The sequence below is a fragment of the Lagopus leucura genome, unplaced genomic scaffold (assembly GCF_019238085.1).
Source record: "Lagopus leucura isolate 7727_CA_CO unplaced genomic scaffold, USGS_WTPT01 Super-Scaffold_810, whole genome shotgun sequence".
Classification (NCBI taxonomy): domain Eukaryota; kingdom Metazoa; phylum Chordata; class Aves; order Galliformes; family Phasianidae; genus Lagopus; species Lagopus leucura.
The window spans coordinates 8,464,178-8,487,825 of NW_024962261.1; the positions used below are offsets into that span (position 1 = coordinate 8,464,178).

Here is a 23,648-nt window from a genome sequence, read left to right on the forward strand (position 1 = left end):
TTCAATTTGTGCTTTCAGCTAGAGAATTCAAAAGAAGGTAATGCCCTCCAATTTTAAGTTTTTTTTTACAAAAAAACTTCCACATTTCATTCAGTGGCTCAATGAAACTTAACAAAATCATCCAACTGCGGACATGGAAAACTGCAGTTTTAAGGGAGTAACAATAAATGAGTAGAAGAATTACAACACACAAGCTCATTAGAAAATTACGACAGTCCAAGCAAATGTAACACTAATTCAGATCTAACTTCATCTAGAGTTACAATGCCCACGTTCTGAAACAAGTATTTCTACTAACTTGCTTGGACCAAAGGAAATGGTAGTTGTAGAAGTCACTGCCCAAAGCATTAAGACAAATAGATCTATTACTGTTTTTCCTTTTGCAGAGGGCTATTTGAAGGTACCTCACGTACTTCAACACGAAGTTAACTGGGTAAGCAGCAGCCAGCCTCCCTGGCAGTACTGTACTGACTTCAGTTCCCACAGTCATCTGTGCACTTAAATTCTTATCAGAGCCGAAGGCCTAAATTGTTCATGTTACCAAAGACAAAGCTGGAGTATGCTGGATAGAGCTGCATGCGTTTGAAGTTGAAAGTTAGAATTTGAATACATACGATTTTTAGTACATCTGTTAGCTACACAGTGTCATTTTAAAACAAGAGTAGGTGCAGTCTTTATGTGAACAGCTTGAAGTTGTACCTGATTGTCAAACCACCTGTCAGTTAACTGAAGCATTCTGAAAAGCTTAATACACAAGCTTTTTGGGTATTTCCCATGTAAATTCTTCTCTCCCAAAGTGCCCATAGCATGCTGTTTTTTGATAGATTGGCCTCTTCAAATCCAGCTCCCTAAATGAAAAGAAAAAAAAAAAAAAATCCAACATGTTTTGTGATTTATATGTATCAGAGGGACAATTAGTATTATCCCTGGAAGAAAAATGAGTTAGGCATTGTTTCCTTGCACAGCCACACAGATTTATAGCAGCAAAAGTAGTAAAATGAGGGCTTCAATTTAAAGTAATTACAGTCAGCTTTATTCAGATCTATCAAATACAAATTAATAAGGCTTTTTAGACTTTGTGATGCAGAAGCACTGCAATTGGAATAAAGCTTAGGTGCAATTGTGCAAGCATTAATGTATTTTGTCTTATTTTAAGTGTACTACAGAATATTTTCTGATGCTACTATGCTATAAAGACAATGGTGATCTCAAAAGAAGCAAAGGTGCATGAAATAATTAGAATAGGGCTTAATAGTAATTATGATTAGATAAATAGTAAACATGCAAGTCATGATCATTGTTTTTCAGTCTGTACTATGTAGTGGACTGCAGCTATGCTAAATGGTTAGTCACAGGTATCCACACAGATGTTTCTCTTTATTATAAGGCCTGATACGTTTTCTTCTATCTGTGCTTTCTTATATTTATTATTCTATTTAATTGCATTTGAAAGCATGTTTAAAATAGATTGTTCTTACCTTGAAAACTGTCTTGGAAATAGCAGAGTAAGGAAAGAAAAGCAAATACTAGTAGCATAGTTAATCTATTTCAGATGGTAAAGGTATTACATATTCTCACACTTAAGGGATCATTTTGTTGATCTCATGGTATACAGCAGCTAAATCTCAAATATTTTCTGCAATATGGTCAAACTCTCCAAGAGCCAGAGCGGTCATTTGTACTTGACCCCAGTAGAAAAGCCATCAAAATATGAGTTCTGACTAGATGAAAAGTGAAACAGCATGAAGTGTTTTGAGGCTTAGTTGCTCAGAACTGATAATCAGACCATTTAAATAACTTTGAAGGTCATGGGGTAAAGCTTAACAAGGAAATATTCACTATACAATGTTCTTGGTTTTGCTTGCTTGCTTCTCCTTTTGTAATGTTTTTATCATTTCAGGTTTAGGAAAATGTACGATAAAAACGTGGCATTTTTGAACACATTCAATCAAGGAAAGTGTCTGGTAGTTACTGATGGTGATGAACTAACATAATTACAAAGGCACAGAGGAGTTTTAAGCTGTTAACACTTAGAAATGTTACCTGGCAACTTGAGTTGCTAAAATGTTTTGCATTATCTCAAAATATTTGCGGGGGGGGAAGCTAGCTCTATTGTCAGTATATATGTTCAGGCAAGATCCTAAAAAGAAGTGCAAAAGGTTGGCCCAACCAGAAAAATGTGTTGCTAAGGCTTGATTCTGAGAGCTGGCTCTCATTTCAAGGAACAAAAGAACCCCCTATTCATTCATTCAGATGTTGGCATTTTACCCCTCAGAATAAAAGACAGTAAAGATTCCTACAGAATATAGTCTAGAATAGACTAGATAGATAGACTAGAAAGATATATAAATAGACTAGAAAATAGACTAGAATGATAGGAATAGCTCCAGAGGGAAAAGAGAAGTAAATCATTTAGAGCAGTTCACTCAAATAAATGTGTTAACATTAAGCTAGTGTTAAAACTAGCATTGCTGAAAGTGACAAAGTGATTCTGTGATGCATGAAATCATACTCCTGCTGGTACCTATCTCAGACTTAAGCTCCAATGCCAAATTTTATGAAGCTTAATAAGGGATGAATTCACAATGTGGTAGCTTCCTTAATAGGAAAAAAAGAGGTGAGAATCAGCCAGGAGATTCAAAAGTTCTTTAGGACTGAGAAATTGAACCTCTACCATTAGGTCTGTGGAAGACAGACTGCAAATTCGCAACAACCTCTACCTCCTAAGGGTTCACCTAAAGAATCATGAGTTAATCAGGAAAAACATTAAGATCAAATAACAGCTACACTGTATGGAGGTCAATCACTGCTGATAAGTACAGATGCTAAATCTACTTCCCTCTTCCAGCCCTTCCTCTGAGAGAACAGGATAATTTCCATGCTTTTTTAAGTATAAGGACTAATATCTGTCTAAAACACCTTCTTGCTCAGGCCCAGAAATATTTCAGAAAGATATATGGCTGAGTTGGGTGCAGGGGGTTTCTGTGTCCTCACTGACTACATGGTAGGCTCAATGACTCATGCTTCTGAACACAACTGAATTTTCACTTCAAGACAGTTCATTTCATGGTGGGCTTTTCCTTTTTTCTTTTTACTTTTCCCTTCCTTCCCCCCGTCCCCCTCCCCCCCTTTTTTTAAACACAAGATACTTCAATCTCTTATCAAGGTTTATGAAAGTGTTTAAGAAATCTGTATTCCTTTTAAATCAAATTCAGTTGACTTCAAACAGGCTACGTAGGGCTGTATGACAACTAGTGACAGGGTCTCATTGCTCAGATTTTCTGATGCAGAATAAAGGCTTGAAGAAGCCAGTAACTTAAAAATGTTATTTTCTTTTCTGGGCTAATGGCCAATATTCCCAGAAATGCAGTGGCAAACACTAAAACATCCCACTCATTTCAAAGGGACTGCTTGTGAAGTGAGGACACCAGAATCTTGTCATCTTGTGGCAACTGTCTCACAAACTGTCGCTATCTAAAGATTAAGGGCAGGGAGACCCTGTTTAATTTTCTTCAGTAAAGACCAGTCTTTCTGATGCCTTCCAGATAAATCTGGGATTTGGAGGCTTACGTACCCCTAAAACAGACTGTTTGAAAAACCTATCTGCATCTGATATTAAATTTTAATTGTACTTTATCAAGTACGCTGCTACCTGGCTAATAAACTGCAACACAACACACTACCACTGTTACTGAGAGATGAAACATTGAATAATTGACGCAAGTCTTCCTTACTCAGTATCTTGTGACCAGATTTGAGAGTTGGCCCTTTGTATATCATACTGAGTGTGTGGGAGAGGCAACAGCAGAAATGACAGCAATATTAGACATATGATGAAGGTGACTTTTGGGAGGTAAGGAGCCAGAAACTTGAATATTAAACTGTTAAAAGAATAGTAAGAATGTGATTTATTTCACAAATACTAACAGCACACAAACCTTATGATAGCTCCAAGACGTAGGTCAAAGTTTTTCTGTACAATCTCAAGCAGCTCTTCTTCAGATCTGTCTGAGGTTCCATAATGAAACACAGAGATTGCAAGAGGATGACTCAGACCAATAGCGTATGATAGCTGTGGAAGACATGCATGTAACCCAGATGCAGTTAAAACACTCCTTCCTACATTTTGCCTCTGAGAAAGGAAATGGCTATCTCATTTATCAAGGGAAGATCACATGTACTTTCATATATATATATTCCCTATATATATATAGGGAATATGCTTTTGCTATTTGTCCTTTTAGTTAAGCCTAATGTTAGGACTAAAGTTAGGCCACTTTTTTATTAACAAATAAGCTAGTAATTTTATGTCGTACTAAATAAAACATATGTAGCATCTGTGATATTGAACAGCTGATCAGTCTGTAGTTCCCACCATTGTTTTAGCTTTTCAGTATTACAGGCTGGCTAGCAAGGAAACAATGTCCATTGCAAAGCCAGCTCAATTATCAGGCTAATTGAAGGCCAGCGAGGTCTTAATCCAGCATACAGCTACAACAGCACTGAAAACATGTTTCTAATTCTGTTTGATACGTTTTTATTTTCATTATCTTTAATCCAGACTCCAATGATTTAACAAAACCTTTGCTTTTCTGCTCTCATTGTCTTCTCTCCTCCTTTCTTAGTTTCACTGTTAATATCTGACATCTCCAAGTTTGCTATTAACAACATTAGTCTTGCGATATCTAAAGCCAGGCTTGGGAATTTAAGGAGGATCTCTCAGAGTTATGAAACAATAACATTCCCACCTGACTGAAGAATTAAGACAATGGTGTATGTGTTCCAAAATACCACTAAAAATGTGTATCCCAGGAAGCCAGATGTCTTCTGTCACCTCAGAGAAGGGAATTAAAAAAAAAAAAGAGAGAGAGAGAGATTTGCTAATGTGCACTCCCTGTTCTGTCTGCCCTTAACTTGTCTTACTGCACATGTAAAACACACGCACACCTAAAGCAAGAGATCTTGTTCCTAATTGAGATGTCTGGCATTACATCACTGTGTATGTAAATAAAGGGTTCTTAAACTCATTTCTCCAGAAAAATACCAGCAAGATCACTGCTACATTTTAACATCCTGAGTTAAAGCTACTACGTAGCAGCTACTTGGAATAAATATGTATATGAACAAGTATTGCAAAATGCCTAGACAAATCTCCATGTTTTAGCATTCAGTTTGGGTTCCAACCAATAGCATAACTGTCTAGGTGCCAATAAAACACCTGCTTCCAGCTGAGACTTAGGAGTCCCAAAAATTCATACCCAAGGAAGGAAATGCTTTTCTTCTGATGATGAATGCTCTTCTTGTTTCAAGCTTTTAGAAAACAAATATTCATATGATTGTATTTTATTTTTAGTCACACTTAGCACCATAGTGGAGTCCACTCACAGTAACTTTAGGGTATTTTCAAATATAGCTTAATGTGCTTTAAGATACAAATAATTTGGCTATTCAGAAGCGCGGATTACATAACCAAGACACTGCTAACATAACTGCGATGTGCAGTAAAGCCCAGTTTGAAGTGCTGGGAATGAATGTGTATGCAGAGCATCAGCTGAGTTGCTGCAGTAAAAGCAGTGATAATGCAAAGAGGTGCTGGGAGCAGGGATAGCAACACAACTGGAGAAAGAACATTACTGAGAACACTCCTTGTTCCAGGTGCTTTCTGGCCTTAGACTGGACTGTGACTGAGATTGCAAGCATGTGTTCTGAAGGAATGGCCACACAAGGGATAGATTGTCTGTTATGATCTATTAATTTCACAGTTGCTCTTACCTGTATTAATACTCTTTTACAGAGACCAGCTTTCACCAGAGATTTTGCAACCCATCGAGCTGCATATGCTGCAGAACGATCAACTTTGGATGGGTCTTTTCCAGAGAAAGCTCCTCCACCATGGGCTCCCCAACCTCCATATGTATCAACAATGATCTTCCTACCAGTCAGACCAGCATCACTCTGCAGAACAAGCAGTTGAATACTCATGAAACACAACAGTTTATCCAATTCCATACTATGTTATTGGTATCGTTTTGTTTTGTTGTATTTTCCACAAAGAAAATTTAATGTTAAGCACATTTGTTTTTGCTTACAACTGTTTAATGAATGAGCTCCACAGGACTGGATTATTTTTCACTAACTGATGGTACCATCACTGTTGGTAACATCTGTGATGCAATAACTTTTGAAGATAAGAATGTGGCATAACAGTAAACATGACAAAAAGACTGCTCCCTGCAAATTCATAGTGTCAAAGTACTGATCTATTACTTCACTACACGTGACAAAGGTGAAGAATTTAGAAAGACAAAAGTCTTGCTGAAGAACAGATCATATGTAGCCTAAGAGGTCAACAAGATCCATTTACATACACATACTACAGAGGAAGAATTAATTTCATGGGGCTACAGTTCAGAATTGCGTAGGACAAGAGCACTGAAATACTGTGAGTTCACCAAACAGTTCTCTGGTGGCACAAGAGCAATTTGGTATTTCTCCTTTCTTCTTCCTGTCAGCCTTTGTCCTTAGCAACACTTTTGCATGCTGTTTGGCCTACTTCCCACAACTTGATGAAATGTTTTAACTTATTCAGCCAGCAGAGAATTACTGCCTTTCTGTGAGATTAATAAAGTTGGTGACTGCAAGCTGATAAATGAACTCGGAATGTCAAGAAATTCCATCTTGAAAGAGCACAAACTGTATTAATCCACTAACTTTAAATATTCAAATAAATGATACCAGAGTAACACTGATATTTATTCTTCAGTGAAAGCAGTTTCTCTACTTCACCACAGTACGAGCACACCTTGTAGTTTTGGTCCTTCCTGAAACACCTTTTACGAAACTGAAAAAAAAGTGCAGCAAAACTTTTTACCTTTTCATAGTAATGACCTGCTTATAACTTCCTAGCTCCTGGAAAGTAGAACACAAGTCAAATTCTGATGAGTGCTGAGGGGCTTGGTGCATTAAGGTCTCCACTGAAATTTGTGCAGCTTTTCTGCATAATTCAAATATGGAAATACACACATACATAAAAGCCCATTTATAGAAGGTGTTGTTAATTCTGAGTCTTTTTGTTTGTTTCTGTGTGTGTGTGTGTGTGTGTATGTGCATTTGTTTCTTTGTTTTACTGTGAAAGCACAGACAAACCACTTGTCAGATATTTTAACATGTAACTTAAAGGCTGACTTTTGGTCATTTAAAAACACCTTCTGGGACCAATACAGAGATTTTGACATTTGCCTATCCAAGCATGTAAAGCTCAGTTTCAATGCAAGCTGTCCAGTACAAAAACTTCAGTAGCAGTGACTGAAGATTCCTGAAAAATATTTATACTTTATTCATTGAAGGTATACCAGTGCAAGAGAACGTTTAGAAACATGTGGCAAAGTTTGTTCAGGCTCTCTGAATCCAAGTCTCTTTATCCTTTCTACTTTCAAAGTACCATACCTTAGGACCACCTTCTACAAATTTCTCACTTGGAAGGAGATGATAAATTGTGTCTTCATCGAGATACTTCTCTGGAATGACTTCTTTAACAACTTTCTCCATTAGCTCCTTTTGTATGTGTTGTAGAGGTACATCTGGGGCATGATGTACTGAGATCACAACTGTATGCACTCGGATGGGTTCCACTGCTCCATCACTCTCCTTGTATTCCATAGTGACCTGGAAAGAAAAAAAGGTACCGAATCAAGGCCAGGAAAACCCTTAGAGCACACTTCTTCATGTAGAACACTAGTCTGAAAATTTAGAAAGAACTTCATAGTTCTTTTCTACAGCAAATAAAAATAATAATAATAACAATAATAATAATAAGTGTAGGGAAAGGAGAAGAAAAATAACATATTATTGCTGACATTTAGTATCACTGTAGGAAAAGTGCTAAAGCATCATTACCAAAAGTAAAGGATATTGCCTGTATTTACACATACAGTAAAAAAAAAAAAAAAAAAAGACAAATCACTTCCATACAGAAGGATTCTGCCTAGGATTGTTCCTGGCAGAAGCTAAACTCATTTAGTTTTGCATGGTAAGATAACTTCAAATAGTAAGCCTCCAAAGTAAAATCAAAATAACATTTGGAGATCTCTGCTGAAATGAGTAAATGTGGTTGATGATATGGTGATCTGTATTCTTCGCTACCCTTTGAACAGCTTTTATATACATACAAATACATGACACTGCTCCACCTTTAGTGTTCTTGTAGACTAAGATTTCTCTAGTTTTCTACCCTCCAAGCAAGTTTGGATACATACAGTGAGAAGAAACCCGTCTATTCACACTGCCAACAAAAGGTACAGGTTATCCATGTTGCTGTACTGCTGCTGTAACAGCTGTAGCAGTATAATTCAGTACAGTTTATTTGCATCAAAGCAATAGAATATAAGAATAGGACAATGTGCTGCCTTGGAAGCGTAACATTTGTGGATTTCCACTCCTCTTCTGCAGATTTGAAAGCCTGGAAGGACAGCCTTTGAGACTGACCAAGTGCACTCTTGTTACAGTGTGCCTCAGTGACTCATCTACTCTGTAACACAGCCATCAGTGGCTCTGATCATTAGTCCATGTGTCCAGATCTGGAGCTCCCAGTACAAGAAAGACAGGGAGCTGTTGGAGAGGGTCCAGAGGAGAGCCACCAAGATGATCAGGGGACTGGAGCACCTCCCTATGAAGACAGGCTGAGGGAGCTGGGCTTGTTCAGCATGAAGAAAAGAAGGCTGCGGGGTGACCTCATTGCAGCCTTTCAATCTAAAGGGAGCCCACAAACAGGAGGGGAATCAACTCTTTGAAAGGGTAGATAACTGCAGAAAGGGGAAATGGTTTTGAGGGAGGGAAGATTGAGGTTGGATGTCAGGGGGAAGTTCTTTACTGTGAGAGTAGTGAGGTGCTGGAACAGGCTGCCCAGAGAGGCTGTGGATGCCCCGTCGCTAAGGGTGTTCAAGGCCAGGTTGGATGGGGCCCTGGACAGCCTGGTCTACTATTAAACGTGGAGGTTGGTGGCCCTGCATGTGGCAGGGGAGTTGGAGATTCATGATCCTTGAGGTCCCTTCCAACCCTGGCCATTCTGTGATTCTATTATTCTGTGATTAGTCAAATAAGCATGTATGGAGTTTCACACAGGAACAGACCTGTTTTGTCTGACTGAGAAACTGCTTTTTATCAATCCGAAATTCTGGAATATACATGTTTATGCAGAAAATAAAAACAAAAACAAACAAACAAAACTTGTTAGTAATGTGTTAATCTTCCTAATCACCAGAGGAAAAGAAGCAAAATACCAGAGTTAATTTGAAGAAAATTGTAAAGACAATGCAGAACAGATTAAACCTCCCATATGTGTTACACACAAATGCACCTTGTGAAATCCAGCTCACCTTGGAATATGAAAATAACACTATCATTTTTTAAATATATGTGTATATACATGTATTAAATATTACATATAAATATTCCAGTTTAGTAACAGACAGGGTAAGTGACTTCTGTACTTACTCACCGTGAAAGTTTGTAAACTAATATCTATGCATTTATTTTACAAACCTGTGTTTTTCCATCTGGTCTAACCCAGGGCCATGTTCCATTTCGTTCCAGATCCTTTATCCTTGAAGTAAGCTTATGTGCCAGGAGGACTGTTAAAGGCATACATTCCTCAGTTTCATCAGTGGCATAGCCAAACATCAAACCCTGCATTGAAATACAGGGAATTAAGCCACCCATTTCCATGTTCTCTTTTAGTTTCTGCACGTCTTTGCCACAAAATACTTTAAAATCAGCCAAATCTAGAAACAGACAGCAGTAACTTGCAGAACGACTACACTCGGAGGCATAACCAGCCTGAAATTACACCTATGTGTCTGCATTGCACGAGAATGAGAGTTACAGAAAGGCCTGCTTCCCAAGCGTGATGTAATCATCCGCAAGAATTCACTGCAGAGGCCTAACAGACATAAAGCTCATGGAGTCTGGTCTGCCTTTTCCCCATTCGCGACAACTGAAATAATGCAGCCTGAGAAGCAGAACCAGGCTACCACAGGACGTGAAAGACCAGCACTGCCATCTACTGATCAAAAGCTTAATTGTAGCTCTAACCAGCAGCGCCACTGGAGAAGACATTCTCAGAGAAGTTAGTGATGACTATGTCATTTCTTGTACTTGTTTGATTGGTTGGTTTGCTTTGTTTTTGGCAGATTATGGTTTTGGTTGGTTTAATGGCTTGAGGTTTTTTGTTTGTTTGTTTGGTCTGTTTGTTTGTTTTTGCACTTCTGATGGTTAAGAGAATACAAAGTATTTGGCTTTACTTCTTACGCTTAAATTTCTGCAGTGCCCATAAAGGAAAGTGTCTGGTCTAGCTCAAATCTAACTGCTTGTGCACACGCTCCATTTCAGTGTCTAGAATAAAATCCCATTACCTGATCCCCTGCTCCAATGTCATCGTCACTCTTGCCATGGGAGACAGCGTGCTTGATCTCTTGACACTGTTGCTCTAAGGCCACTAGAACTGTGCAAGTCTTATGGTCCAATCCTAGTGAAGGAAATTTTGGGAAGTGAGGTCATATAATGTTGAGAGTTTACCATCCACTAAAAAAGCTTTTGGGGATTATCTACTTACCTTGGCTAAAACTTCAATAAACCTAAGTATACAACTTTCCTATACCATCATGGTTTTGTACTGCTAACAAAAGCAGACAATATGAGCATATTGGTTTTACAGTATTAGGATCTGGGCAAGTTGCAGTTGAAATGAGCTTTTTAAACTGACAGGTCAAGTGTAACCCTAGCTGCCCCACAAAAGCTTGTGACAGTGCTTATATACAGATGCCTAGGGTTCAAACCACATGTGGAAAATGTTACCAGAAATTGTTACTCTTTTGTTGTTGCTATTGCTTCAAGTTCTAGAATTGGAGAAAAACTATGCAAGTAATATATGAAAAGGGAAAACCGAAAGAAAATAGTTGTGTTGGGGATTAAATTGCTGAAATGAAGCTACCATGGGAAAATGTATACATAAAGTACATAAAGAATTCCCTTGGGAATTAAACTCAAGTTTTGTAGGCTTATTCGCCCCAAGGGCAGGGATCATCAAGGCTTAAGCTTTCACTGTATAGACTTGTGATGTAACTACTTTTAGATAACTGAGTAAACACTAGTTTTTCTTTAACAGAGGAGAAAGGAGTAGATAGTCTTTTGAAGAATAAGTGTTTTGTGAATATTCTACCTCCAAGTAGCTTCTTCAGCATCTGCACAAAAATATGTATCAACATCTGTGCATTTTTCTTGCAGGTTAGATGTACATTTTGTTTCATTTTTAAGCAGATTATAGGAACAAGATTTTGGCCACATGCAGAGCAGATCCAACAATGAATGAAAGAAAGATCTCACCTTTAGAAGAGTCATCATACCCTATCCTCTTAAGGGTCTCTCTTACTATTTGTTGGTAATCTACTATAGCCCGGGATGTGATCTCTCCACAAAGCAAAATCATTCCAGTTTTTGCCACACATTCTGCAGGAAAAAAAAAACAAGAAAGAAAGACAGAAAGAAAAAAGTAAGAATTCTACTGCTGCTATTTTTACAATTGCACAAGATGATGCTGAATAAGGTTTCCTATAAAAATGATTGCTTACTGGGGAAACTCAGAGAAATACCTTAGCTTAAGTATATGTCTGTGTGCCATTACTCTTCTCTTAAACTGATACTAACATAAAAATCATTTCAAGGTGGGTTCATTCAGTGCAATTATCATATCTCCACAGTAGCAGCAGCAAATATCTGTAAGAACAGGTCCATTATATAGACTTATTATATATTATATATATTATATAGACTTATTATATTATTATATAGACTCCAAATGCTTTCCTGGTCCATTTTCAGCTCAGGGACCTTCTGAAGATAGAGGGACATAACTTATTAACAGACAGCTTTACTAATCTGTGACAGATTTTTGCTACGCTGATTCACCCAGTTGCCTCTGGCAACCACGAAAACTTCTAGCATCTACAGCAGCCTGACATGGGAAGCTTCACAACTACATTACAATTCTGTGCAGAATCATTTCATATTCCAAGCATCATTGCAGCCTTCAAATTTCATAGAATCACAGAATCGGTTGAGTTGTAAGGGACCCTTAAAGGTCATCTAGTCCAGCACCCCTGCAATGAACAGGGATATATTCTCCAGTTGGTGTTAAACATATGGCAATCAATCACAAAACCTTCACCACAGCAATACAATCTACAATTACATGGCTTTATTTCATATTCCATTCAATCATCCCTTTAGGAAAGTAGAAAAGTAGTCTAAACTATTCACTGACAGACATTGTATGGCAGTGTTGTTAGTCTTCCCAGTAATTTTTTCTTCCTACAGGGATAGAGAAATAAACAAACTACACACATTTTCAAGAGAGGTATCCATGGATTTACTTACTAGCTTGATTAAATTCTCAGTTCCACTATCCCTTAACTTAATAGAAATCTCAAACACTGAGTATTACAACTGAGGACTGACTCTGTTAACAAGACCACACCTCCAAGAGCTTGCAATGAACTCCAAACCTAACTTAACTACACTTGTGATTAAGTGTGCTCTTTTTCCCCTTATATAAGCCTACACTGAATTTCGTCCTTCAATTTTAACATCCAGTCATCATCTTGTTTGAATAATTGCATTTGCTTTCAAAACTAAGTATTACAGGAAGGAATATACTATGAAATTGCACAACTATGGACTGCAGTATCACAGCAAGGTGACCAAACTAACATCAGCTGACAATTTAGGTTAGATAATCCATACAAGCAGCTAAGAACGCAGTACAGGGCAAGCTTTCTCTGTTTGCAAGAAGAATATTGAACTATACTGAACTACCAAGCTATATGTATCTCACATGGTATCTCTGGATGACACCATGACCATGATAATACAGTAGCCCTAAATGAATACAGTACATCAAATCTAAGCAGTGGTAGCACAACAGTACAGAGTATTCTGGTACCATTATTTTCACACTCAGTTCTGTGCTCATTGACTAGCTATTATTTTCCTGTCTGCCTCACCGTAGTAGGCTGTTTATGTCTGTGAGACATGTATTGCACTGTGATTCCTCTGCTGGGAGAAGAGACCTCGTATTTCAGGCGGGAGGAGGAGAAGAACCACTCTCAACTAATCCTGTGTGATCCCTACCTAAAGGGAAAGCCTTACTGGAAGAACACAGAGTTGTGGATCTTGGGGCTGAGAAATGGCAAAATAAGGCTCCGCTCATCACCAACAGTCCCTACAAACTCTCTCAAGCCCATTGCAGCCCAGCAAATTTTGGTAATTACGAAAAACTTCACAGCATGAAGATGTTATTTTAGAATCATAATAGGAATGGTTCATCTTGCTGCATTTGCTTTTCAATTTGACCAAAATTGATGTAAACAAAAGAAAATGTGGCTCAGGAACTGCACTCTACCAGCCACAAATACCTCAGCCCCAGCAACACTCCTATCTGCTCTATCCAAGAGAAATTTACCATATAAGGTTTAGAGCTCCTCACTAGGGGATTGATTTCTTAAATGTTTAGGCCTCCCCAAAACAACATTTTGAACTTAACTACTGGGCAGAAATTTCCATTTTCTCTTTCGTACTGTCATGGTTTATAATTAGTAAAGTTTCTCTCTTGACTCTGATTTATTGGACACATCGGGAAGGAACTTTTACTCTCAAGAAACCATTTGGATTCGTTTAATCAGAGAGGAAACAGAATACCTATTTTGCTTTAGCTGCATGCTACTGGCACTCCTTATTGCCTTGACTTTACTGTTATATGTTGACAGCATACAAACAGGCCAGCTCCCTCCTGCCACAATGAGGCATTGCCAGATTAACAATTCAGAAATTCATGTGCAGAGATGTTGCTAGTGACAATATCCAGTGTAGAATACAGGTAGACTTAACAGAAAGTCACCCCAAAAAATACAAGCTCGTTTGATCAGAATCACACCAAAACAAACTGTGCATTTACCTTCCTGTGAGCCAAGGGCATCACCCTGGTTCTGTAAAAGCACAGTATGCATCTATTTAGCACTTCTGGATTTTATTAATACATTTTACTCAGTAACCCAGGAAATACATTCTCAGACACACTGTTTCTCAATTCTTTTTTTCCCTAGTTTTCTTAAACTCCTCATAATCATTAGCTTTGTTATCCCCAGTTTTCCCTGACACCAGTGACTTCTCCTGAGAAGTTTTCTACATTTTATCATTTTTAATTTGTAGTGAAATACTCTATATTCTTTTTCCTGTTTATGCCTTGCAGTCTTTTGCTCTCCGTTCTCCTCACAGTTACTATGTCAGTGCTGGCCTTTGGCTAACTGAGGAAGAACTGACTGCCAGCCAATCACTGTAAGAATTTTGGATGACAGGACATTTTTGGCAATATGGATTACTTGTTGTACTTCATTAATCTGTTTTTATGTCTGCATTGTACTTACCACAGGCAACCTTGGCATCTGGATCAATACTGAGATGAGCATCTAAAACAGCATCACTTATCTGATCACACATTTTGTCTAGAAGACAAAAAAAAAAAAGATGCAACTTTTCTATTTCCTGATAAAAACTGAAGTGATTTCTTAACATTTCATGTCCAGCAGCCAATACGTCACTGTTTATGGAGCCAAGAGCCAATTCAAGCAACTTAGAAGTCTGAGTCTCTCCTATCCTGTTTCTACACTTCTGCTCAAGTTAATCCAAACAAACATATCACTATCATCTGCAAGCACAAGCAGCATGCCAGGTGAGGGCACAAAGACAAAGTCTGTGAAGGCATTCTGGAATATTAGTTTTAGAAGGTGTCATAGGTATCTCCTGAACACATATTTAACATATGCTCTTTCAGTAGTTCTTACCCCCCATATATCATGCTAGTAACAGTCAGAGATTTGCACTTAAGATATCATTTATCCCTTTGCTACCTCCAGTTAGGGTCTCTGAGATCTCATGTGTCTACATTTTTTAAGGGAAGGGGTGTTGTTCTTCCTACAAACAAGTGTGTTAGTTTGAATCCCACTCCTGCAATTATGCACAGCTCATTTGAGTTTAGAAAGCGTTGGTGAAAAATGTTTTTTACCTATTCTTCCTATAGTACCTACTACTTAATGAAGAAGTAAGACCTGAATGTGCCACAATTTTCTTTTCACTAGGACAACTGTGTTGTTTAAATTAAGTGAACAGATTAAGGGACAAATTGAGATTCTTGTCTCCTCAGGGTAACTGAGCCAGATAAAAGCAAATTATGTTGCTTCTGAAGAACTATGTATTTAAAATATTACATATCTGCAGAATCAGTGTGAGAAATATGCATTAATCTTGACCCACTATCATTAAAAAATACCATCAGAGTGCAGCTACACAGCTGGATCTACAGCGTTATATCAGTGAGCCAGTTACCCTTATTGTCTGCAAGAACCTATACAATTATCTATGCAATTATTAGACTAAAATAACTTTTTAAGTGAGAATACCACTACATGTTCTGGTAAACTAGAGGACCCAAAGAGAAAGTAATGAAGGAGCATAATTGAATGCACTCCTTACATTACTTTTTGCTTTTAATCTACTTTGGAAAAAAGCAAGCATCAGAATGAAATTATAAAATAAGAGTAGAGTTATTCTATACCCCAAAACATCACAGAATCATGGAATCACAGGAGTTGGAAGGGATCTCTGGAGATCACCAAGTCCAACTCCCTGCCAAAGTAAATTCCATAGAGTAGTTACAAAGGAAAGTATGAGCAAAAAGCCTGCTGTGATATATTGCTATACTTGGTATAGAAAGCAAGCCCGACATAGAGACCACCACCAATTGATTTTTCATCCAGAACAAGCAAAGGAAGTGTCTCTAAGTTTCAGGAAGTACAAACAGTTCGTGGAAGATGGATAATTGTGGATAACGTGCAATTTTTATTTTCCCATATATGTCACCATTACAAAGAAAAATCACTGAGTGATGGAAGATGATGAAGACCCAGGATGGTGCCTAAATACATGCAGCAATGGGCAGTGTGGTCATTGACCAAAGGGTTGTGGTATCAGCCAGAGATGACTGTGACCTCACTGACCTTTGTGTATAAATTTTGTCGCCAGTAGAGACCAGCATGAACTTATGCCTGGATGGTAGTTGAGCACAGCTGTGAGTCTTGGAGCAATGGGTTGGGTTGTGCTGTAGGGCTGTCAGCAGCAGTTCTTGGTGCTCATCCCACAGCATCTCAAGTTTTTCCCTGGCCCCATCTGACTCCGGGAGCTAGGGTGCACCTACAGTAGCAGAGGTGAGCAGTGTGGGGAACACAACCCTCAAGTTGGTCACAGGGAGCTAGGGCTGGGGGATCACTGCTGCCTGCCCTGGGAACAGCAAGTGACAATGGCCTCCCTCTTTTTCTTTTGCAGTTTGTGACACTTCCTGCAGCTGCAGTGCCAGACAGACAAAGAGCTTCCTAACCTCATCTCTCCCCAGCTCACTGCACAGCCTGGGGACATGGAGGTGCCTATGGGCACAGTTGGGATGATGTGACCTACATGACCCTGTCTCCAATAGCTTTGCTATGACGGTCCGCTCTGCTGAGTAAAGAAGCAGATCAGATGTGCCATATGTGGGCACAATATAAAGACCACCCAATACTCAGTGAGGTTGGACAACAATTCACAGAATCATAGAATCTACAAGGTTAGAAAAGACCTCCAAGATCATCCTGTCCATCTGTCCACTTATCACCAGTACTTCCCACTTTCCTCAGTACAAAATCTAAATGTTTCTTGAACACCTCCAGAGATAGTGATTCTACCTGGCCTGGGCAGGCCATTCATGTGCCTGACCACTCACTCGGAGAAGAAGTATTTCCTAATGTCCAACCTGAATCACACCTGGTGCAACTTAAGCCTATTCCCTCTAGTTATTTATTGTTATTTCCATGGGAGAAGAGGCCAACACTTATCTCACTACAACCTCCCTTCAGGTAGTGGTAAGAGCAACAGGGTATCCCCTGAGCCTCCTCTTCTCCAGGCTGAACAATTCCAGCTCTCTGAGTTGCTTTCCATAAGGCCTGTGCTCCAGACCCTTCACAGCTTTGTTGCCCTTCTCTGAACCTGTTCCAGGATCTCAGTGTCTTTCTTGTAGTGAGGAGCCCAAAACAATATGGACACAGTACTTGAGGTGTGGCCTCACCAGTGCTGAGTACAGAGTGATTATCACCTTCCTGCTCCTGCTGGCAACACTATTTCTGATGTAAGTCAGGAAGCCTCTGGCCTTCCTGGCCACCTGGGCACACTGCTGGCTCATGTTCAGCTGAGCATCCACCAACACCCTCAGGTCTGTTTTTCACATACAATCTTCCAGCCAATCTGCCCCAAGCCTCTAGCTCTCCCTGGAGTTGTTGTGGTCAAAGTGCAGGACCTGACACTCAGCTTCGTTGAATTTCACCCCACTGGCCTCAGCCCAGCCAGTCAGCCTGTCCATATCGCCTTCCTTCCTCCAGGCAGATCGACACTTCCAGCCAACTTAGTGTCATCTGCAAATTTACCGAGGGTGCATTGAACACCCTCATCCAGGTCATCAATAAAGATATTGAATGGGACTTGCCCAGCACCGACCCCTGGGGAACACCACTCGTGACTGGTACGAGCTAGATGCAACTGCATTTACCACCATTCTCTGGCCTGGCCATCCAGCCAGTTCTTTACCCAGCAGAGAGTGTATCTCTCCAAGCCAATGGCTGCCAGCTCCTCCAGGAAAATACTGTGGAGACAGTGTCAAAGGCTTTGCTGAAGTCTAGGTAGACTACATCAACAGCCTTTCCCTTGTCTACCAGGTGGGTCACTTGATCATAGAAAGAGATAGGGTTGGTCAAGCAGGACCTGCCTCTCATGATCCCATGCTGGCTAAGCCTGATCCCTCTGTTGTCCCACATATGTTGTGTGATCACACTCAAGATGATCTGCTCCATAACATTACCTGACACTGAGGTCAGGCTGACAGGTCTGTAGCTCCCCAGATCCTTCTCACAACCCTTCTTGTAGATGGGAGTCACAGTGGCAAGCCTCCAATCCTCTAGGATCTCACCAGTTGACTATGCACACTGGTAGGTGATGGAAAGCAGCCAGGCTCTCACTTCCACCAGTTCCCTCAGTACCCTTGGGTGGATCCCATCCAGCTCCATGGACTTGTGGCAGTCCAACTGGAGTAGTAGGTCTCTGTTTCCACCTGAATCATGAGGGGTTTATTCTTCTCCCCATCTGAGATTTCCAGAGTACCCCAAGGATAAATGGTCTGACTTTTAAAGGCAGATGTAAAGAAGGCATTGAGAACTTCAGCCTTTTTCTTATCCTCAGTGGTCATTTTCCCGCCACATCTAGTAAAGGGCGAAGGTTCTCCTTAGCCCTCCTTTTATTGTTAATATATTTGTAAGAAAATTTTTCGTTATCTTTTAGCTCAACATTCAAGTTGAATTCAAGCTGGGCTTTTGCCTTTCTAATTTTCTCCCTGCATACCTTAACAACTTCTCTGCACTCTCCTTGAGTTGCCCTTCCCCTCTTCCACAGGAGGTAGGTTCTTTTCTCCTCTTGGAGACTCAAAAATCTTTTTCATCTATGCGGGTCTTCTTCCCCGCCAGCTCATCTTGATGTTCCTGCAATTTTAAGACTTCCTTCTTGAGGAGCAACCAGTCTTCCTGGAACCCTCTAGCCTTCAGGACTGAATCCCAAGGTACTCTCCCTACCAGTGTCCTAAACAGTTCTTAGTCCACCCTCCAGAAGTGCAAGGTAGAAGTTCTGTTGCCCATCCTCCTGACTTTATCAAGAACCAAGAACTCTTCCATTTTATGGTCAGCCTGCCCAAGACAGCTCCCAACCTCCACATCCCTGTCTGTGAACAGCAGACCTAGTGTGGCACCTCGCCTGGTAGGTTCTCTTACCAGCTGCATCAGGAAGCTATCTTCCATACACTCTAAAAACCCCCTAGACTGCTTTTTCTGCACTGTATTTCCAACATGTATCAGGGAAGCTGAAGTCTTCCATGAGACTTGAGGGCTGGCAATCATGCAACTTCCACCAGCTGCTCATAGAACACCTCATCTGTTTCTTCATCCTGGTTAGGCAGTATATAACAGACCCCCACCAGGATGCCTGCCTTGTTTGTCCTTCTCCTGATCCTTACCCATATCAACCTTAGCATTCCCCGCTCAAAGTTCACCAACATCAAAGCACTCTAACACAGAGAGGTACATCATCACCTCTCCTTCCTTGCCTATCCCTTCTGAAGAGCTTATAGTCATTCATTGCAGCACTCCAGTCATAGAATTGATCCCATCATTTTCCATTATGGCAACTAAGTCATAGTCTGCCTGAACCACAGCCTCCAGGCTCAGGAGTTTGGAAGGCTAACCTCAACCTCTTGGTCTGCCTCTGGGAAAAAAAATAAATAAATAAACAGAAAGAAAAAATCTGTAATTCAAGGCTCACAATGAAATTAACACAGGAACCATAGAGTAGTACCTTCCAAAAGTGAAATTAACACAGGAACCACGGAGTAGAACCTTCCAACACACTCTAAAAGCAAATAAATATGAAAAATGCCAACCTGTTACTTAGAACATACGAACCTGTGTGCCATCAATACTATTTCACTGAGGTATAAACTAAAAATTGGCTTAGAGTAGACCACAGAGAGAGTTCATGCCTATACTGGGTTCCTTGATGATGTCATCCCAGATGCAGAACCTTGAACTTGTCTTTGTAAAATTTCATGCTGCTCTTGTTTGACCACACTTCCAGCCTGTCCCAGTCGCTGTAAGACATCTCTCCCTTCTGGCATGGTCACTTTATCATCATTATTAATTTAATTGTCCAGATCTTTTTTGCAGATATTCTATAGCATAGGGCCAAGTATTGATCCCTGGCAGATTCCACTTTTGCCAGCCTGCATGAAAACAACTGACCACTCCCCTTTGAGTAATGCCTGTTGGCCCATTTCCATCTCCCAGACCATATATTTCCTCTACATCTAGCCAGTTTGCCTAGGATGAGACAGTGGGAAATAGCGTTGTGCTGGATCTTCCCAGGTGCCCGCTTCATTTGTTTATAATATTCGCTAAGTGGATTCCATTACTTTCACACGGTTTGAAGTGAGAATAATGGCCTCATAGTTTCTTGTATCCTCTTTTGGACCCCTCATGTAGATGGGTGTGACACATGCCCTCTAGCCTTACTGAAATTTCTTGCCAGTATGTTTACTTACAGGATCAGAAATACGGTCAGTTACGTAAGTATATTGTACCATACTGATAAAACTGACCGCAGTTTGAAGACCCAAGGGCATGAGATGAAAGGCAGAAACATCATGTAGCTATAATTTCAGACCCATAAATTATTTTTACAATCCAGCGTAGAATCAGTAACGTCAAATTCCAAAGTTTATTAATCAATAGCCCTGTAAGTGTGAAAAGGATTCAAAACACGCGGTCTGATACTCAAGCAAGGAATGCCATATCCTGGAAGAACTGATAAGTTTTATTGCCATCAGTTACTTGCCCTATTACAACATACAGCATAATGTTCAAAAGCAAACAAGTGGTTGCAGTCATTCTTGATATGATGCTACATGCTGCAGTGGTCTTGCAGTTCTTGGGCTGTTCAGACATGGGATACTATAATAACTGGTCTCACACTATGCAGTTCCCACATAAGGAATAGGATTCATAAGAACAAACATACACAAGAAAAATCATCTGCAACTATTCAGTGTTTGACATCACCCTTATGTACTCTCTCTTAGGCTTTTTATCATTTATTTTATTATGGCAAAATAAAAAAGTAGTGTTACTTTTAGTCTTAACATTAAAATCTTCCATTTTAAGGTTAAAATAAAAATGTATAGACGTTGCAGCCTTTACTATAAATTTAAATTACTAGTATATCTGATGGAAGCCTGAACTTTCTCTGCTCCATTAGTTAATAGAGCTTCTAGATGCACATTTGTCTAAATAATACTGTGCGAAAAACACCTGAATTTAAAGAACAGACATTAGAGATCTGGTATTATCTTTCAGCCCAGAAAAAAACAGGGTGGTTTTTGAACCCCCTACAACATATTTAAACTTGCACTGAACAGAGCAATTTGGCCAAACAGCCATGTTTAGTATTTACAGAAGTATCTGGTAGGCAGCTCTAATGAAAACCAATGCTTAGTACTTCAAACATCTCAGAAGTTCAGAGTTAAAGATGTGGAAGACACAATTTTTTTTCAAATTGCAATTAAAATCAACGTCCACTATACGTAGTAGCTCTAAGTCTACTGTAGAAGACACCTCCTTCTTCCTCTCAAGTAGAAGTTCTAAGTTATCTATACACCAGACTATACTGCATATTAAACAAATAAAACAAATTATTGTCAAGGAAGTAAAAACACTAATCAAAACAATTGATTGTTTCTTTTCTTCACTATAGGAGATAGGACTCAACTTTCATAATAAAAGCAAAAATTTGGTCAGTATTTTGACTTACCAGAATGTCCTTCTGCAACAGATTCTGAGGTAAAAAGAAACCGTTTTTCTTTTTTTGAGGCATGGCTTGACATGACTTTATATTTTCAGCGAGCCTGCAAATGAGAAAGACCAAAAGCAACTACAGAACAAGCCCAGACAGAAAACAAGGTGGAAAGGTTAATGTATATATGAAAGCAGCTGATGCAATAGCTTCCACCTTTGTTGCTCAGAAGATTAAGACTGATCTTTGAGAATTTTAAAACACACCACTACAGAAACTCATAAGACTTTAATGTTTGGATAAAATTTGTCCTGTTAAACTCTGCAGAAGTGTTAAATGCAGAGATAGTTAAGCCAGAGTTGAACACCTTTGTTCATGTCCCAAATCCTTCATTCTTCCCTTCTTCTAAATGCTAAGTAAAAAGCACTTCAAGATGGCAAAAAAGCAGTGAGATTTATTTGTAAGGGTATAAATAAAGTTTTCTCTTAAACATAGCATCTACACTTAGCTTTTGCAATGAACTGTGCAGAAACATCTCCCTTTTATGTGAGAAGTTTATAACACCTCGGGGTGGTGAGCTGTCCTTCCCTAATAGTATTTTTGACAGTAGTTAAGTGAAGAGCTGTACAGTAATCAGTGGAGATTCTTAGAGCCATCAGAAAAGGCAGTGTTCATTGTAAACTACCTTAAATTCTGAGACTAAAATCTATACTCCTGCCCCAAACATAGTAAATTTGTCAACAGTCAGGCTTTCTCACCTCCTTTTACAGAACTCTTTTCTCCTACTGTTTTCCTTAGAGAGATGCACTGGAAACCAGAAGGATTCGAAGTATCTAAACAAAGTGAAGAGCTTTGCTTCCCCTAAAGCTCTGTGTTACATTAGCATATTTTAGGATGCATTGCAGTAACATAATGGAGCACCCAAGTAAAACGTAGCATCAGAAATTACTTAGGAAACAGCAGGTGCATCTGGCCATGAAAATCCCCTTACCACTGAGCAGTTTTATGCTGCTGCAATTCATTATGTTGATCTCCGGTCACCAAATCAATTGCCACTTACAAAAATGCCGTTCCATGATGTAGGCATAATATACAGCAAAGAAAAAGGCACTGAGATACAGGTGGAGCAATACAACTGCAAGCCATACTGGCTGTCGTGAACAAAAAATATTACTCACCAGACCACTAGCAAATGTCTCACAAGTGGAAGGCAGGTATGGTAGCAAAAGCAGTAATAAATACAAACCACTTAAACATATGAGCCACAATCAATCTTCTTACACAGAGTTTTTTTAGCAGTGAGCATGAGGCCTAAGAGAAGCTTTCACTTTGGAGATAATAAAATAGTTAATCTTGAGTTAAGCTCACTCAGACAAAAGTAGGATTAAGCAAAATTGTCTCTCAGTTGCAAGGATGGAAAAAGTGCTGCCTAACTGTGATAACTCAGGTGGTAGCTAGTATGTTACAATGAGCCAGCCCCCAGCAAAAAAATCACCATTCTGCTGAAGGCAGAGTGATAACAAAAGAGGTAATGGCAAGAGACTCATTTTAGCTTTTTATTTTTTTTTAAAGTTCTGTTCTCATTTTAATAAATCTTATGGGGCAAAAGTTTTCAGAACATAACACTAAGTAGCACCTATTCTCAGGACAATTGCTCATGTGTATGTGGAGAGCAATAAAAAGAAATATTTTAAACCACAGTTAATTATTATCAGAAACACCATATGAAGACCATTAACTCACTTATTTGTTTCTCTTTAGCTTCAAAGAGTACATTATAATACTACATGCCTGTTCATACAGAGATTTATGTCCTCGGAAGGATATCACTTCTGTGCCATACTCTTCGAGCTCAAGTTGCATGTTATACAAAGCACTTCATGCAAACCAAATAGAAATGTTCACATGAACTCTTCTATAATTAATTTGTATTATTCTGCATTCTAAAATTCTTATGCATTACTTTGCGGTTTATACAGTTTCCATTCAACATATGCTTCTTGGCATGCTTTACAATGCACAACATTGCATATACTCCAACTTCATCTATGAATACTTATGGTGGGAAAAAAGAAAATATGTAGAGAGCATAGTTAATCTTTATTAACCTTTTTAAGGAAAAATCTAAAAGA

The 23,648-nt window shown here is 39.3% G+C and overlaps 1 protein-coding gene across 1 annotated transcript; it reads right to left on the bottom strand.

Annotated features, from left to right (window-relative positions):
* Positions 1-581: 581 nt before the first annotated feature.
* Positions 582-22,733, bottom strand: LOC122177094 (S-adenosylmethionine synthase-like). Its single transcript, XM_042866205.1, has 10 exons — positions 22,695-22,733; positions 21,535-21,628; positions 14,475-14,552; positions 11,380-11,502; positions 10,410-10,522; positions 9,541-9,684; positions 7,447-7,665; positions 5,773-5,955; positions 3,939-4,072; positions 582-848 (listed from the first exon to the last, which is right to left on the bottom strand). The coding sequence occupies exons 2-10, from the start codon at positions 21,605-21,607 to the stop codon at positions 746-748; spliced, it is 1,170 nt and encodes a 389-aa protein (XP_042722139.1). The 5' UTR covers positions 21,608-21,628; positions 22,695-22,733; the 3' UTR covers positions 582-745.
* Positions 22,734-23,648: the final 915 nt, after the last annotated feature.

Excerpts from the sequence above, each read along its gene's own strand:
- LOC122177094 (XM_042866205.1), bottom strand. The coding sequence starts at position 21,607 with ATGTCAAGCCATGCCTCAAAAAAAGAAAAACGGTTTCTTTTTACCTCA. Across the intron at positions 11,503-14,474 it reads AGATGCCAAGGTTGCCTGTG|AATGTGTGGCAAAAACTGGA; the intron begins GTAAGTACAATG and ends TTTTTCCTGCAG. Across the intron at positions 849-3,938 it reads CGTCTTGGAGCTATCATAAG|GGAGCTGGATTTGAAGAGGC; the intron begins GTTTGTGTGCTG and ends CTTTTCATTTAG.